Genomic DNA, 14,939 nt, shown 5'->3' on the forward strand with positions numbered 1-14,939 from the left:
CCTTGTAATTCCATTTAATTGTCTACAAGCTCACATTACACTCCACAAGATTGAACAATATGTTATCACAAGAAGTTATCAACAGTTCTCTCAGTCTCGTACCCAGACGCCGCGCGGTGCATGATGGTCAGGATGCGGTTTCGGGGTCGGAATTCACTTGACGTCTGGCAGAATTCAGGAAACATCTCGCAAGTTTTTCAAATATCTTGCAAGCAGCGTTTTTATGACAGTTTTTTACTTTTTTATGCACAAGACTAAGTGCCTACCTACACACACTCGTTGTAAACCATATAGTTTGATTTTCTGTGGTTCCCTGTTCAATTAGATGATATTTTCGTTTCGTAAAACCCAAGACGGCGGACGACACTGGTGAGCTCGATACATCGTTTCATGAAATGAAATTGGATGGTCTGAATGTTCTGGCACTCATTTGAACTCATACTGCTCTGGTCGGATTGTATTTATCACAAATATACACTTTCAGAGATATAGTTCGAGCACATACTGTCTTTATGTTCGCTAGAAGAAGCTCTAGAGCGAAGAAGTCACTATTCGCACATGATCTTACGCCGAATTTCAAACTCCAGGAAAGTATTTAGGCTATTTGTGCACATGGAATTTTACAGGCAAGAAATGCAGTATGGATAGGTCCCTCTTCGTCTGTGAAAATTCGTAACATTTTTGCTTTCCGATTTCGTCCGCCATCTTGGATCTGTAATCTGCCAGTCGTTATTTTTTTTCCGTCTTCGCTTCAGGATTGCTGTGGATGTCCGCGCAACAGCAAATAACGACTGGGTACGAGTCTGCAGTTTTCCTCTAACATCTCACTGCTAGCCTATTTCTACCTCTCATACATAGCCACTACTCCGACCTTTACAGCCCCCAATGCAATACACCATATAAAATAGCCACACTTGCACACTTTAAACCACGCACCAACGTCCATTACCACACATTTTATCACCCCACACAGCCACAGTTAACCCCCGACGCCTTGGTACGAATACCAGATTAAAACCAGAAGTATCATTTAATTTGCATTATTTTTTTATTGGACAGGACGCATCATTTCCTGCGCTTTGTTTATCCCCGGAGGCGAAGCGCTAAGTAAGTAATCTATATGCACTATAACTCGCACAAGTCATAGTTATGTAAGCCACGATAAGAAAAAGCGCTTTTTCTCATTCTGAGCAAGGGATCTGGCATAAATCACTTCAACACGTTGAATTTATATCGTCTTCATCACGAAAAGGTATATATATATATATGTCAATATCTTGCTTTCGGTATTGTTTTAACATTAACCATTTTCCGTGTGTTGTGTAATGGAAATATAATACAAAAAAGTAAACAATGGAACAAAAAGCAACGCTAAGTTGATAACACATTTATATTGTCCTTTCGCACTAAAATAATAATGATTCGGATTCTGTATAATGTGTTGTGCAGCTGAAGTACGACTGAATTATTAAACAAGATCTTATGTAATCTTTGACGTAGATGACATTTATATTGCCTTCTTGCAGGGAAAAATATTCAAGACTTGACGACGTGGAATCACGCCTTTGTTCTCTGTAAAACACACGTATCTATAGTTGGCGATTAACTAAAAGTAAAAGGCCACCCGAAGTTTCTCAGTCGCCGACAAGACGTCACTCACGATGGCTAAAGAGGGTGATCGAATGATTTATGGATCTGTGATGTTCTTGATATTAACGATCGGATTGGTAGGAAACATCCTTACAATTGTAATCTTGCTTCGCAAAGATTATCGTTCTAAACTTATAGTTCCATATATGCTCAACATGGCCGTTCTAGATGCTTTACTCATACTTCTCGGATACCCCGTCTCGATAAACGCCATCTTAACAGGCAGGCGTCTAAAACCCGAAGACCGAACCTGCAAGTTCAATGCCTTTATGAATGGATCTATAGGAATCTCTGCTATTATAACTCTGACTTACATTAGCTTTGTTATGTATCGCACAATCACTAATACGACTACTATGCCAAGACAAATATCTGCCGTGTATCTGTTTGGTAGCCTCTGCGCGATCTGGACGTATGGTGTGTTGACCATGTTACCGCCTCTAGTGGGGTGGTCAAAGTTTGTACCCTGTGCCGCTGGGTTCAGCTGCGCTCCTGACTGGGGATCAGCTAGTGCGTCTACTTTGTCCTACAACATCGTACTTATGGTATTGGGATTTGTCATTCCTGTTGGCGTTATTTCAGTTTGTTATTACAAGATCTTTAGGTGAGTAAATATTGAACTCGTGTTGCCTCTTTGCGCATATTACGTTGGTTCAGGCGAGTAGACATGATATTTTGTTGCCGGCGTACTATGTCGGTTTTTCGTAGGTTTAGGTGAGTAAACGTGATGAACAAATGTTGCCTATTTGCGCATATATTGGTTTAGGCGAGTAAACATGATATTTTGTTGCCAGTGTATTGTGAGCGTATTATGTCGGTTTCTGTTCGGTTCAAGGTGAGTGAACATGAACTCTTATTGCCTCTGCGCTTATTATGTTTGTTTAGGTGAGTAAAAAGGAAGGTAGCCATGGTAATTGAGCGGGACACAAGTACGCGATATTGAAATGAACGTTTGCGCAATCACGCAAGAGCGAGATCATGCTATGCGATGCATCACGGATCTAAAGCGTTGGTTCGATTAGCAATGGGGTGATTAGTGTTGGGGTTATTAGCGTTTGGGTGATTAGCAGGTGAAATTATGACTCAGCGGCTCTTTCTCTGGGTTATGGCATCTGATAACAGCTTCCCCTTCCTTGCAGTTCGTTACTTTACTGCTCTTTGTCAGCTTCCGTCTTATCAGTCTTTAAAGAAAGAGGGAGGAGACTTTCCTGTGCTTCAGGCTGTTTGTCCTTTTTGAAAATATCCTTACTTGAGTTTTATCAACTCCTAACTTCAACTTATTTTGTGCGTATAAATGTTTCATAGTTTTTAAAAGTTTTTTTCTCTTTTGATTGTCATCAGTTTCTTCTCGGTGACGACCTAGCATTTTTTTTTTAACGGAAAACGCAAAAAAAATATTTTAAAATGTGACAGCAGTGTGTCTATTGGAAGTTTCACGAGGATCTGACTGATATTTTAGAGCGGGTGGCCTTTTAAATAGCGCAGATTCTAAAATATTCTTTTGTCTATTGTCGGTTAAGGTTTCCGTCGACCCTTCGGAAGTAAACTTGACAAGGGGACTTTCCTGTTCTATTTCAGGTTTCTCTGCTTCAATCCTGTACCCACCGCTTTCGCCTGTATCCGCAACAACCGACGTCGAGTAAATGTGCGAATTACACGCATGATCATGGTGTCAATCATCTCTTTCGTCATCAGCTGGTCACCCTACTGTGTCGTCAGTGTAATGGCCATGGTGCACCGCGCGCCGTCATTACCACGTGGTTTCGCCGAGATCCCTGAACTCATGGCTAAAGCGTCCGTTATATACAACCCTCTGGTGTTCACTGTGATGAACATAGAATTCCGAAGATCACTCTTTCAAGTTATGTCGAACTTTCGCTGCCAGCGAGATACCCTGTAAATTCCGTAGCCCCAGGGGATATTAGGTGTGGTTAAAACAATTTTTAACTCTAAGTACTAAAACAATCACAATTTCAGTATTCCCGGAGACGGTCGACAATATTCATGACCAGTTGTTACTAGGATGATTGGGGGATCCACTGTACTATATTCATGGCCAGTTGTTACTAGGATGATTGGGAGGATCCACTGTTTCTCTATGGGAGAGCAGATGCGGAGAAATGGGATAGCAAAAGCGGAAAACACTCCATTAGGAATAGCAGTTAGTAAAATTCTCTACCGTAAAAGATAGGACGATCACCATCTTTCATCATTTTTAGAAACACAACTTTCCATGTATTATTTGATACTTTGAAAATAGAACTGACCTGTTTGAGTTTTAGGATAAATGTGACAGTACCCTAAGGTTTTCAAACTCGTGGGCACGGGCGTTGACACGACGTTTAAATGGAATGTTTTTTAGTTGACACTAATTTTGTTCTCTTGGCCACGGTATTTTTTTTCCCGTTGGCACGGATTTTTTTCCCGTGGCCACGGAAGGAAAATCCGTGGGCACGTGGAAAAAAACTCGTTTAAAAAAGCTGAAAAGTCGTTGACACGGCTGTCTAGATTTCGTGTCTACGAATCAAACACACGGATCACGAATCGTGAATGTTGAACCATTCGATTGAATCTTCCGATTTAAATGGAAGTCGTTTTCACAACCTTGAGTCGTATGCAAACAAGAGAGCGGATCGGTTGCTGTGTTTTATTTTCCTTTGTAGGAGGATGCTTATATCAGCGACTAAGAAACGGCGGTTTTCACTTGCTAATAAGCACATGCATAAAAAAGAATTCCATATCAGGTATTTAGCGATCGGTAAAACATTTCTTAGATTTTAGTCGTATGCAAACAAGTCAAGGTGTGTGAGGCGTTTATGACGCCGTAAAATCGCACATAAATAAATTCGTCATGATATTTCATTTGCCTAGGCTTTCATAGGCTACAAGACTAAGCGCAACGAAAATCGGACCAACAGGCTTCAGAAATATTCACTGTCTATTTTTTCAACAAACAGACTCGCGTCTTTGACGGTAAATCTAAAAGGCATTTTCCCTGTTTTACGTTCTACGCACTCGGTCACAAAGATCAGCGTTCGTTTTGGAATATCGTAAGCGTGTGCGACATTCTGTTTTCATTAGTTTGATTAAACTCTTCTGTCAGAGGTTTGGCAGAATTAACACGACTGCCTATTGGTAATTTGTACGATTAGATAATGACCTGGTTATATATACTTTAGAAATTTTGCTTGGGCACGTTTTTAACACTAGACATAAAAATGTTTCCAATATAAGTTGCTCCTCTTCTTGATAGAACCAATAATTGAAGTGAAATCTCGCGCTGCCTGCTCTAGTTTTCGCGTAAAAATGTGAAATACGAGAACGTATCTGAGCTAGTCAAAATTTCAAGAACAATGCTAAAAATGTAAAGGGATTTATTTAATATAATCTTTGAGATTGGATGCGCAAAGCTGAATATGATAATACAAGAACACTAAAAAAAACGAATAGAAAGTAAAAAAACAGTAAAAAAAAAACAAATCTCATGAAAACCATCAACAGCGTATGGAAAACCCAGTTAAAAAAATAAAATAAAATAAAACGAGGCCAGATGAAATGATTCACTCCGAGAAACTTTCTTTCCCTCTTGTGACTTCTATTTACTTCGCTTCCGCTTTAACTTTGTTTTTTTTTGGAGAGGAAAAGCTTCTAAGGATAATTTTAAGAAATTCACTTCTTATTAGATTTTATCTAGCTTAGCCTTACACAATATCTAAAGGTTTTTAGCATTTATATTTTTAAAGCGTTTAAAATGGACTACAGGAGTTCTAAAGCATTATATCCATCAGCCATGGACATACAATGGATTTCAAAAAGCTTTATACGGTTGAGCTCTTTTATTGTGCACATTTAGTCTTGGCATAAGACCAGAGCCCCTTCTTTCAGGATTTTGAGTGAAAGCATCGACACAATAATTTAACAACACGAACACCTACCACTAGACAATACGCATGTGAAAATAATAGCATATGATAATGTCAAAAAAATTATAATAAAGAAATGGAAGTTACATATTAAACTGTGTGGAATAAGTCATGTGTTTTTAAGTAAAATTACTTTGAAGTACCTCCTTACGTACCCTGAGAACCAGATCACCATCTCTCATCATTTTTAGAAACACAACTTTTCATGTATTATTTGGTACTTTGAAAATAGAACTGACCTGTTTGAGTTGTAGGATAAATGTGACGGTACCCTAAGGTTTTCAAACTCGTGGGCACGGGCGTTGACACGACGTTTAAATGGAATGTTTTTCCGAATGTTTTTCCGTTGACACTAATTTTGTTCTCTTGGCCACAGTATTTTTTTCCCGTTGGCACGGATTTTTTTCCGTGGGCACGCGGAAAAAACTCGTTTAAAAAAGTTGAAAAGTCGTTGACACGGCCGTCTAGATTTCGTGTCTACGAATCAAACACACGGATCACGAATCGTGAATGTTGAACCATTCGATTGAATCTTCCGATTTAAGTGGAAGTCGTTTTCACAACCTTGAGTCGTATGCAAACAAGAGAGCGGATCGGTTGCTGTGTTTTATTTTCCTTTGTAGGAGGAAGCTTATATCAGCGACTAAGACACGGCGGTTTTCACTTGCTAATAAGCACATGCATAAAAAAGAATTCCATATCAGGTTGAGTAAAATATTTAGCGATCGTTAAAACATTTCATAGATTTTAGTCGTATGCAAACAAATTCAAGGTGTGTGAGGCGTTAACGACGCCGTAATATCGCACATAATTAAATTCGTCATGATATTTTATTTGAATAGGCTTTCATAGGCTACAAGACTAAGCGCAACGAAAATCGGACCGACAGGCTTCAGAAATATTCACTGTCTATTTTTTCAACAAACAGACTCGCGTCTTTGACGGTAAATCTAAAAGGCGTCTTCCCTGTTTTACGTTCTACGCACTCGGTCACAGAGGTCAGCGTTCGTTTTGGAATATTGTAAGCGTGTGCGACATTCTGTTTTCATTAGTTTGATTAAACTCTTCTGTCAGAGGTTTGGCAGAATTAACACGACTGCCTATGGGTAATTTGTACGATTAGATAATGACCTGGTTATATATACTTTAAAAATTTTGCTTGGGCAAGTTTTTGACACTAGGTATGAAACATAAAAATGTTTCCAATATAAGTTACTCCTCTTCTTGATAGAACCACTACTAGAAGTGAAATCTTGGGCTGCCTGCTCTAGTTTTCGCGTAAAAATGTGAAATACGAGAACGTACCTGAGCTAGTCATAATTTCAAGCACAATGCTAAAAATGTAAAGTGATTTATTTAATATAATCTTTGAGATTGGATGCGCAAAGCTGAATATGATAAGACAAGAACACTAGAAAAAAAAAACGAATAGAAATTAAAAAAACAGTATAAAAAACAAATCTCATAAAAACCATCAACAGCGTATGGAAAACCCAGTTTAAAAAACAAAAAAAAACAAAACAAAAAAAAACAAGGCCGGAAATGATTCACTCCGAGAAACTTTTTTTCCCTCTTGTGACTTCTATTTACTTCGCTTCCGCTTTAACTTTGGTTTTTTGGAGAGGAAAAGCTTCTAATGATAATTTTAAGAAATTCACTTCTTACTAGATTTTATCTAGCTTAGCCTTACACGATAAGGTGATTGTATATCTCTTTTTATCAGCCCGCCAGGTACACGCCATTCACTTCTCTCGATTCTTCGTATTCCTGCCGTTTCTGCTGCCTGTGCCTCCGCGTATTATTTTCGCTCAATACAGGCCATCGCATAAACTCATCGCTTATCAGCCACTATCTTAGAGCACGCATCGTTACACAGTCTCTCTTTACACGACACAATATAACACCCCGTGCTCAAGGAGCCAACTGTTCTATACTTATATAACCACTATCTATCTCCTATTTGCCATCCATTTCTTTCTTTTATACCGTATTTGCACGCCTTCGTATTTTATTCCTATCACCGGCCTTGTAATTCCATTACTCCACAAGATTGAACAATATGTTATCACAAGAAGTTATTAACATGTAATTATCACCTTCCTCCGAAGGTCAAACACACAGTTATCCCCTAACATCTCACTGCTAGCCTATTTCCACCTCTCATACATAGCCACTACTTCGACCTTACAGCCCCCAATGCAATACACCATATAAAATAGCCACACGTACACACTTTAACCCACACACCAACGTCCATTACCACACATTTTATCACCCCACACAGCCACAGTTAACCCCCGACGCCTTGGTACGAATACCAGATTAAAACCAAAACTATATTTTAATTTGCATTATTTTTTTGGACAGGACGCATCATTTCCTGCGCTTTGTTTATCCCCGGAGGCGAAGCTCTAAGTAAGTAATCTATATGCACTATAATTCGCACAAGTCATAGTTATGTAAGCCACGATAAGAAAAAGCGCTTTTTCTCATTCGGGGCAAGAGATCTGGCATAAATCACTTCAACACGTTGAATTTACATCGTCTTCATCACGAGAAGGTATGTATCTTGCTTTCGGTATTGTTTTAACATTAACAACTTTGTGTGTTGTGTAATTGAAATATAATACAAAAAAGTAAACAATGCAACAAAAAACAAGGCTAAGTTGATAACACATTTATATTGTCCTTTCGCACTAAAATAATAATGATTCGGATTCTGTATAATGTGTTTTGCAGCTGAAGTACGACTGAATTATTAAACAAGATCTTATGTAATCTTTGACGTAGATGACTTGACGCCGTGGAATCACGTCTTTGTTATCTGTAAAGCAAACGTATTATAGTTGGCGATTAACTAAAAGTAAAAGGCCACCCAAAGTTTCTCAGTCGCCGACAAGTCTTCAGTCAAGATGGCTACAGAGGGTGATCAAATGATTTATGGATCTGTGATGTTCTTGATATTAACGATCGGATTGGTAGGAAACATCCTTACAATTGTAATCTTGCTTCGCAAAGATTATCGTTCTAAACTTATAGTTCCATATATGCTCAACATGGCCGTTCTAGATGCTTTACTTATACTTTTCGGATACCCCGTCTCGATAAACGCCATCTTAACAGGCAGGCGTCTAAAACCCGAAGACCGAACCTGCAAGTTCGATGCCTTTATGAATGGATCTATAGGAATCTCTGCTATTATAACTCTGACTTATATTAGCTTTATTATGTATCGCACAATCACTAATACGACTACTATGCCAAGACAAATATCTGCCGTGTATCTGTTTGGTAGCCTCTGCGCGATCTGGACGTATGGTGTGTTGACCATGTTACCGCCTCTAGTGGGGTGGTCAAAGTTTGTGCCCGGTGCCGCTGGGTTCAGCTGCGCTCCTGACTGGGGATCAGCTAGTGCGTCTACTTTGTCCTACAACATCGTACTTATGGTCTTGGGATTTGTCATTCCTGTTGGCGTTATTTCAGTTTGTTATTACAAGATCTTTAGGTGAGTAAATATTGAACTCGTGTTGCCTCTTTGCGCATATTATGTTGGTTCAGGCGAGTAGACAGGATATTTTGTTGCCTGCGTACTATGTCGGTTTTTGGTAGGTTTAGGTGATTCTTTTTTTAGGTGAGTAAATATTGAACTCGTGTTGCCTCTTTGCGCATATTATGTTGGTTCAGGCGAGTAAACATGATATTTTGTTGCCGGCGTACTATGTACCGTACGAAAAACGCAAAAAAAAAATTTAAAATGTGAAAGCAGTGTGTCTATTGGAAGTTTCACGAGGATCTAAATGATATTTTAGAGCGGGTGGCCTTTTAAATAGCGCAGATTCTAAAATATTCTTTTGTCTTTTGTCGGTTAAGGTTTCCGTCGACCCTTCGGAAGTTAACTTGACAAGGCGACTTTCCTGTTCTATTTCAGGTTTCTCTGCTTCAATCCTGTACCCACCGCTTTCGCCTCTATCCGCAACAACCGACGTCGAGTAAATGTGCGAATTACACGCATGATTATGGTGTCAATCATCTCTTTCGTCATCAGCTGGTCACCCTACTGTGTCGTCAGTGTAATGGCCATGGTGCACCGCGCGCCGTCATTACCACGTGGTTTCGCCGAGATCCCTGAACTCATGGCTAAAGCGTCCGTTATATACAACCCTCTGGTGTTCACTGTGATGAACATAGAGTTCCGAAGATCACTCTTTCAAGTTATGTCGAACTTTCGCTGCAAGGGAGATACCGGGGTATCTGCCTTGCAGCGAAATTCCGTAGCCCCAGGAGATATTAGGTGTGGTTGAAACAATTTATAACTCTAAGCACTAAAACTATCACAATTTCAGTATTCCCGGAGACGGTCGACATCGAGCACATCTCTTTTCTGACAATATTCATGACCAGTTGTTACTAGGATGATTGGGGGATCCACTGTACTATATTCATGACCAGTTGTTACTAGGATGATTGGGAGGATCCATTGTTTCTCTATGGGTGAGCAGAAGCGGAGAAATGGGATAGCAAAAGCGGAAAACACTCCATTAGGAATAGCAGTTAGTAAAATTCTCTACCGTAAAAGATAGGACGATCACCATCTCTCATCATTTTTAGAAACACAACTTTCCATGTATTATTTGATACTTTGAAAATAGAACTGACCTGTTTGAGTTGTAGGATAAATGTGACGGTACCCTAAGGTTTTCAAACTCGTGGGCACGGGCGTTGACACGACGTTTAAATGGAATGTTTTTCCGAATGTTTTTCCGTTGATACTAATTTTGTTCTCTTGGCCACGGTATTTATTTTCCCGTTGGCACGGATTTTTTTCCGTGGGCACGCGGAAAAAACTCGTTTAAAAAAATTGAAAAGTTGTTGACACGGCTGTCTAGATTACGAATCAAACACACGGATCACGAATCGTAAATTTTGAACCATTCGATTGAATCTTCCGATTTAAGTGGAAGTCGTTTTCACAACCTCATGCAAACAAGAGAGCGGATCGGTTGCTGTGTTTTATTTTCCTTTGTAGGAGGAAGCTTATATCAGCGACACGGCGGTTTTCACTTGCTAATAAGCACATGCAGAAAAACCAATTCCATATCAGGTTAAGTAAAATATTTAGCGATCGGTAAAACATTTCATAGATTTTAGTCGTATGCTAACAAGTCAAGGTGTGTGAGGCGTTAATGACGCCGTAAAATCGCACATAATTAAATTCGTCATGATATTTTATTTGAATAGGCTTTCATAGGCTACAAGACTAAGCGCAACAAAAATCCGACCGACAGGCTTCAGAAATATTCACTGTCTATTTTTTCAACAAACAGACTCGCGTCTTTGACGGTAAATCTAAAAGGCATTTTCCCTGTTTTACGTTCTACGCACTCGGTCACAAAGATCAGCGTTCGTTTTGAAATATCGTAAGTGTGTGCGACATCCTTTTTTTATTAGTTTGATTAAACTCTTCTGTCAGAGGTTTGGCAGAATTAACACGACTGCCTATGGGTAATTTGTACGATTAGATAATGACCTGGTTATATATACTTTAAAAATTTTGCTTGGGCACGTTTTTGACACTAGGTATGAAACATAAAAATGTTTCCAATATAAGTTACTCCTCTTCTTGATAGAACCACTACTGGAAGTGAAATCTTGGGCTGCCTGCTCTAGTTTTCGCGTAAAAATGTGAAATACGAGAACGTACCTGAGCTAGTCAAAATTTCAAGCACAATGCTAAAAATGTAAAGGGATTTATTTAATATAATCTTTGAGATTGGATGCGCAAAGCTGAATATGATAAGACAAGAACACTAGAAAAAAACGAATAGAAATTAAAAAAAACAGTATAAAAACAAATCTCATGAAAACCATCAACAGCATATGGAAAACCCAGTTTAAAAAAAAAAAAAGAAAAACAAGGCCGGAAATGATTCACTCCGAGAAACTTTTTTTCTCTCTTGTGACTTCAATTTACTTCGCTTCCGCTTTAACTTTGGTTTTTTGGAGAGGAAAAGCTTCTAATGATAATTTTAAGAAATTCACTTCTTACTAGATTTTATCTAGCTTAGCCTTACACAATATCTACAGGTTTTCAGTATTTATCATTTTAAAGCGTTTGAAATGGACTACAAGTGAGTTCTAAAGCATTATATCCATCAGCCATGGACATACAATGGATTTCAAAAAGCTTTATACGGTTGAGCTCTTTTATTGTGCACATTTAGTCTTGGCATAAGACCAGAGCCTCTTCTTTTAGGATTTTGAGTGAAAGCATCGACACAATAATTTAACAACACTAACACCTACCACTAGACAATACGCATGTGAAAATAATAGCATATGATAATGTCAAAAAAATTATAATAAAGAAATGGAAGTTACATATTAAACTGTGTGGAATAACTCATGTGTTTTTAAGTGAAATTACTTTGAAGCACCTCCTTACGTACTCTAAGGCCCAGAGTCTCGAGCTTCGTTCGTTTACTATGCGCTGACTACGTAGTCAGTTAAGGGTGCATAGTAAACGAACGAACGTAGCTGGAGACTCCGGTACCCAAGGGACCCCTTACGTGGACGTGTGTAAGGTAAACGTCTTCCCAGGCGCTTGTCTATAGAGGACCGGACCCCACCCAGCTAATGTTGCGAGATAAGTTCAACTCCATCCCTGCTTTCTGCAATTCCAGCAAACTCGTAACCAGTCGCCAAAATGAGAAGAAAATAATAAGAAAATAAGGGAAACATAATTTATGCGCGGGTTGCGCGCATAGTTAATCACCACAGGCAACCCGCGCATAAATTATGTTTCCCCAAGAGAGCATAAGATAAGAGAGGGACACTTTGGTATTACCCGCGCGCCATGTCGATTCCGAATCCGGCTATTTTTAGTAACCACCACCCCACCACTTCGCGTGAGCATTTTTACTCACCCTACCCCCGCGCTTTGGCATTTACATCTTGTTGTTTGCAGCTATTTTGTGACATGAAACAGAAAAAAACACACCCTATTTGCACAAATACCATCGAATATGTTATTCTAGCATCAAGGATACGGGCAGTTGCAGTTTATTAAGAGGATGTAGTACTTCGAGGATTGCAAGATTTCCAAAACGAGACTTCATTCAAAATCAAGACCGGAAAACCTCGTGCTTCAATCACCGTTTTTGCTCTAACTTGCTGCTCCTTCGTGGTTTCTCCACATTCATTATCTTCCTAATGGTCAAACGAAATCTGTAAGTTAGACACCAGATATAATATAGATTTTTGAATATTCCGGTAAATTGAGAAGGAATCCAAGAAAAATACATTTCATAAAACTATCCTTTTGTAACGAGGGAATGCATTTTTGTGATGATCAAAGCCAGCAAGCTGAAGTATCTGAGCTTTTGTAAAAGGGAGAAAAAAAAGAGGGAGATATAACTGTATTTCTTTGATGTTGTTGTTATTATATGTTATATTATTATGTTGTTATTATACAAGCTGGTGTCGAATCATGTTTGAATCAAACGCAGTTATCACAGCCATTATATCGCTCGTCGTTTTTTTCTTTCTCATTTGACTTCGCCGCTCAGACAAACAAAACAGTCAAACTATTCAGGGATTTAGCTTTCTGTGAGTATATTTGCCAATCTTATGGTAACTTAAGTTAGACTTGTTTTCTTCTTCCGAGTTATTTTACATGATCTCTTTTCATTCCTATCGAGTTGGCAAAACAACAACCCGCAACCCGCGGTGGAGTAGGACAAAATAAAAGGAGCAAAAACTCACGCCCAGTGGTGGGGTGGTGGTTACTAAAAATAGCCGGATTCGGAATCGACATGGCGCGCGGGTAATACCAAAGTGTCCCCCTCTTATCTTATGCTCTCTTGGTTTCCCTTATTTTCTTCTTAATTTCTTTTTATTTTGGCGACTGGGTACGAGTCCAGAAAGATCTTGTCTCCCTATATGCTGTATAATGTATTTGACATTTTTTGCATTTCTTTTCATCAAAAACCCAAGAGTTATGAATATTTTAGTGTCTTTAAAATATATTGTCTTGTCAGAGATCATTGTATCTCTAATAAAGCTTGTGATAGTAATTTGTTCCCAAAGCAAGGTTTCAATGTGCCGTTGATCTGTTGATTTCCGAATGATGAGCAACAGTTCGTCGTTGAAGATCTTTTATACCGGTTCGACAAGGTGTGGAGGAAATTTAGTGCTCAACTTGTCCATTCTCTATCAATATAGTCCTCCATATCTTGGATGTATTGTTTGAAGGTTTGAGGGAATCATTAGGGACCTTAAGCAAGAACGACGGCGACGGCGACGGCTAGGACAACGAGATCGAAAAAGATGCGTTGGCGCTTTGCGATCAATTATAATTTAATTGCAATGGAATAAGCAAAACATTATAGTCAGAGACAGATAAAAATAAACTAAGGACATTATTTCTACAGTAGCGAACGTGGTTAGAGGAGTTTACAGTGCAAACGTCCGCGTCCTCAATTGACCGTGAAAGTTGGAGTTTTCACGTCATGGTTTTATGGAAAACGGCTGAAATGTATCAGACAGAACGCATTTTCACGTGCTACTATTGAATTCTGAATCAAATCCCATTGTTTTCTGCCGTCGTCGTTGCTTAAGGTCCCTATTATGTCGAGCGTTGTTCACGTAGCTGTGCTTACGACGGACAACGAGTTGCAAAAAGCGCGCGAAAGGAAACAGACGCAGGGTTCCAGTGAACCGTAAGTGCAAAATAAAAACAAACGACAAGTCAAATTATTGTAGGGTTTACTGTATTTGTCAGGGTTTTATAATATAATACAGCATTCGCGAATAGTGCAAAAGAGTTCATGTGTTAATATTCTACTAAGGAGACGTATTTTGAAATTATCGCATTATCGACCACAGGGTACCCGCTCGGTGACCAGAACCACTGAATCTCACAGTTATATTTACCATTTCTCTATTATACCTACTGACCTATGGAGCTCCGCACCCCCCAAGAAAAATCCTGGGTACGGGCCTGCACTGTATTTAACTTGGTAGCCGCTTAACCCATGGGGTTTGTCTTGAAACCTCCTCAGCTTGTCTTGGCTGTTCAAATGTAGTTTTAACTTGTTGCCAATTTTTGGTATTTTTTGTATGAGTTCTCACTAATGTTTTGTTTTCTCCGAGTGTCGCCGTTAAATTATAAATTGCCAGAAAAACACTTTTCTTGTGTTGTGTTGTTTCTTGATTTTTTTATGCATTAATTAATTTTCATTGGAAACCGCTAGTGTCAATATCTGCCCGCTACTTGCGGCCGCGCGTGTTCTGTGGGGGAAACTCTGACGACCGGGGTCCGTAGCGCTACCTGACGTATAGGGACGTTACATATAGGACCGCCTGACC

The 14,939-nt window shown here is 39.2% G+C and overlaps 2 protein-coding genes and 1 long non-coding RNA gene across 5 annotated transcripts; 2 read left to right on the forward strand and 1 right to left on the reverse strand.

Moving 5' to 3' along the window:
• The first annotated feature begins 927 nt into the window (after positions 1 to 927).
• On the forward strand, positions 928 to 5,683 carry LOC5506300 (melanopsin-like). 2 transcript variants are annotated; one of them, XM_048721146.1, is made up of 3 exons: positions 928 to 1,107; positions 1,527 to 2,254; positions 3,229 to 5,683. In XM_048721146.1, exons 2-3 carry the CDS (start codon positions 1,662 to 1,664, stop codon positions 3,548 to 3,550), a joined length of 915 nt encoding a protein of 304 aa, XP_048577103.1. In that variant the 5' UTR covers positions 928 to 1,107; positions 1,527 to 1,661; the 3' UTR covers positions 3,551 to 5,683. The 2 variants fall into 2 exon arrangements, with proteins under 2 accessions (XP_048577103.1, XP_048577102.1); XM_048721145.1 differs by lacking the exon at positions 928 to 1,107 and adding an exon at positions 1,116 to 1,252.
• Positions 5,684 to 7,825: 2,142 nt separating this feature from the next.
• Positions 7,826 to 10,189, forward strand: LOC5506305 (melanopsin-like). 2 transcript variants are annotated; one of them, XM_048721185.1, is made up of 3 exons: positions 7,826 to 8,133; positions 8,313 to 9,078; positions 9,502 to 10,189. In XM_048721185.1, the coding sequence occupies exons 2-3, from the start codon at positions 8,486 to 8,488 to the stop codon at positions 9,872 to 9,874; spliced, it is 966 nt and encodes a 321-aa protein (XP_048577142.1). In that variant the 5' UTR covers positions 7,826 to 8,133; positions 8,313 to 8,485; the 3' UTR covers positions 9,875 to 10,189. The 2 variants fall into 2 exon arrangements, with proteins under 2 accessions (XP_048577142.1, XP_048577141.1); XM_048721184.1 differs by having other exon boundaries at positions 8,364 to 9,078.
• On the reverse strand, positions 9,503 to 10,392 carry LOC125559155. The gene is made up of 2 exons (XR_007306386.1): positions 10,230 to 10,392; positions 9,503 to 9,746 (listed from the first exon to the last, which is right to left on the reverse strand). It is a non-coding gene; the product is annotated as an uncharacterized LOC125559155 (long non-coding RNA).
• Positions 10,393 to 14,939: the final 4,547 nt, after the last annotated feature.

Source organism: Nematostella vectensis, chromosome 13 (assembly GCF_932526225.1).
Source record: "Nematostella vectensis chromosome 13, jaNemVect1.1, whole genome shotgun sequence".
In the NCBI taxonomy this organism is placed as follows: domain Eukaryota; kingdom Metazoa; phylum Cnidaria; class Anthozoa; order Actiniaria; family Edwardsiidae; genus Nematostella; species Nematostella vectensis.

Coding starts and splice junctions, on each gene's coding strand:
- LOC5506300 (XM_048721146.1), top strand. CDS start 1,662: ATGGCTAAAGAGGGTGATCGAATGATTTATGGATCTGTGATGTTCTTG. Junction 2,255..3,228: donor TGTTATTACAAGATCTTTAG/GTGAGTAAATAT, acceptor GTTCTATTTCAG/GTTTCTCTGCTTCAATCCTG.
- LOC5506305 (XM_048721185.1), top strand. CDS start 8,486: ATGGCTACAGAGGGTGATCAAATGATTTATGGATCTGTGATGTTCTTG. Junction 9,079..9,501: donor TGTTATTACAAGATCTTTAG/GTGAGTAAATAT, acceptor GTTCTATTTCAG/GTTTCTCTGCTTCAATCCTG.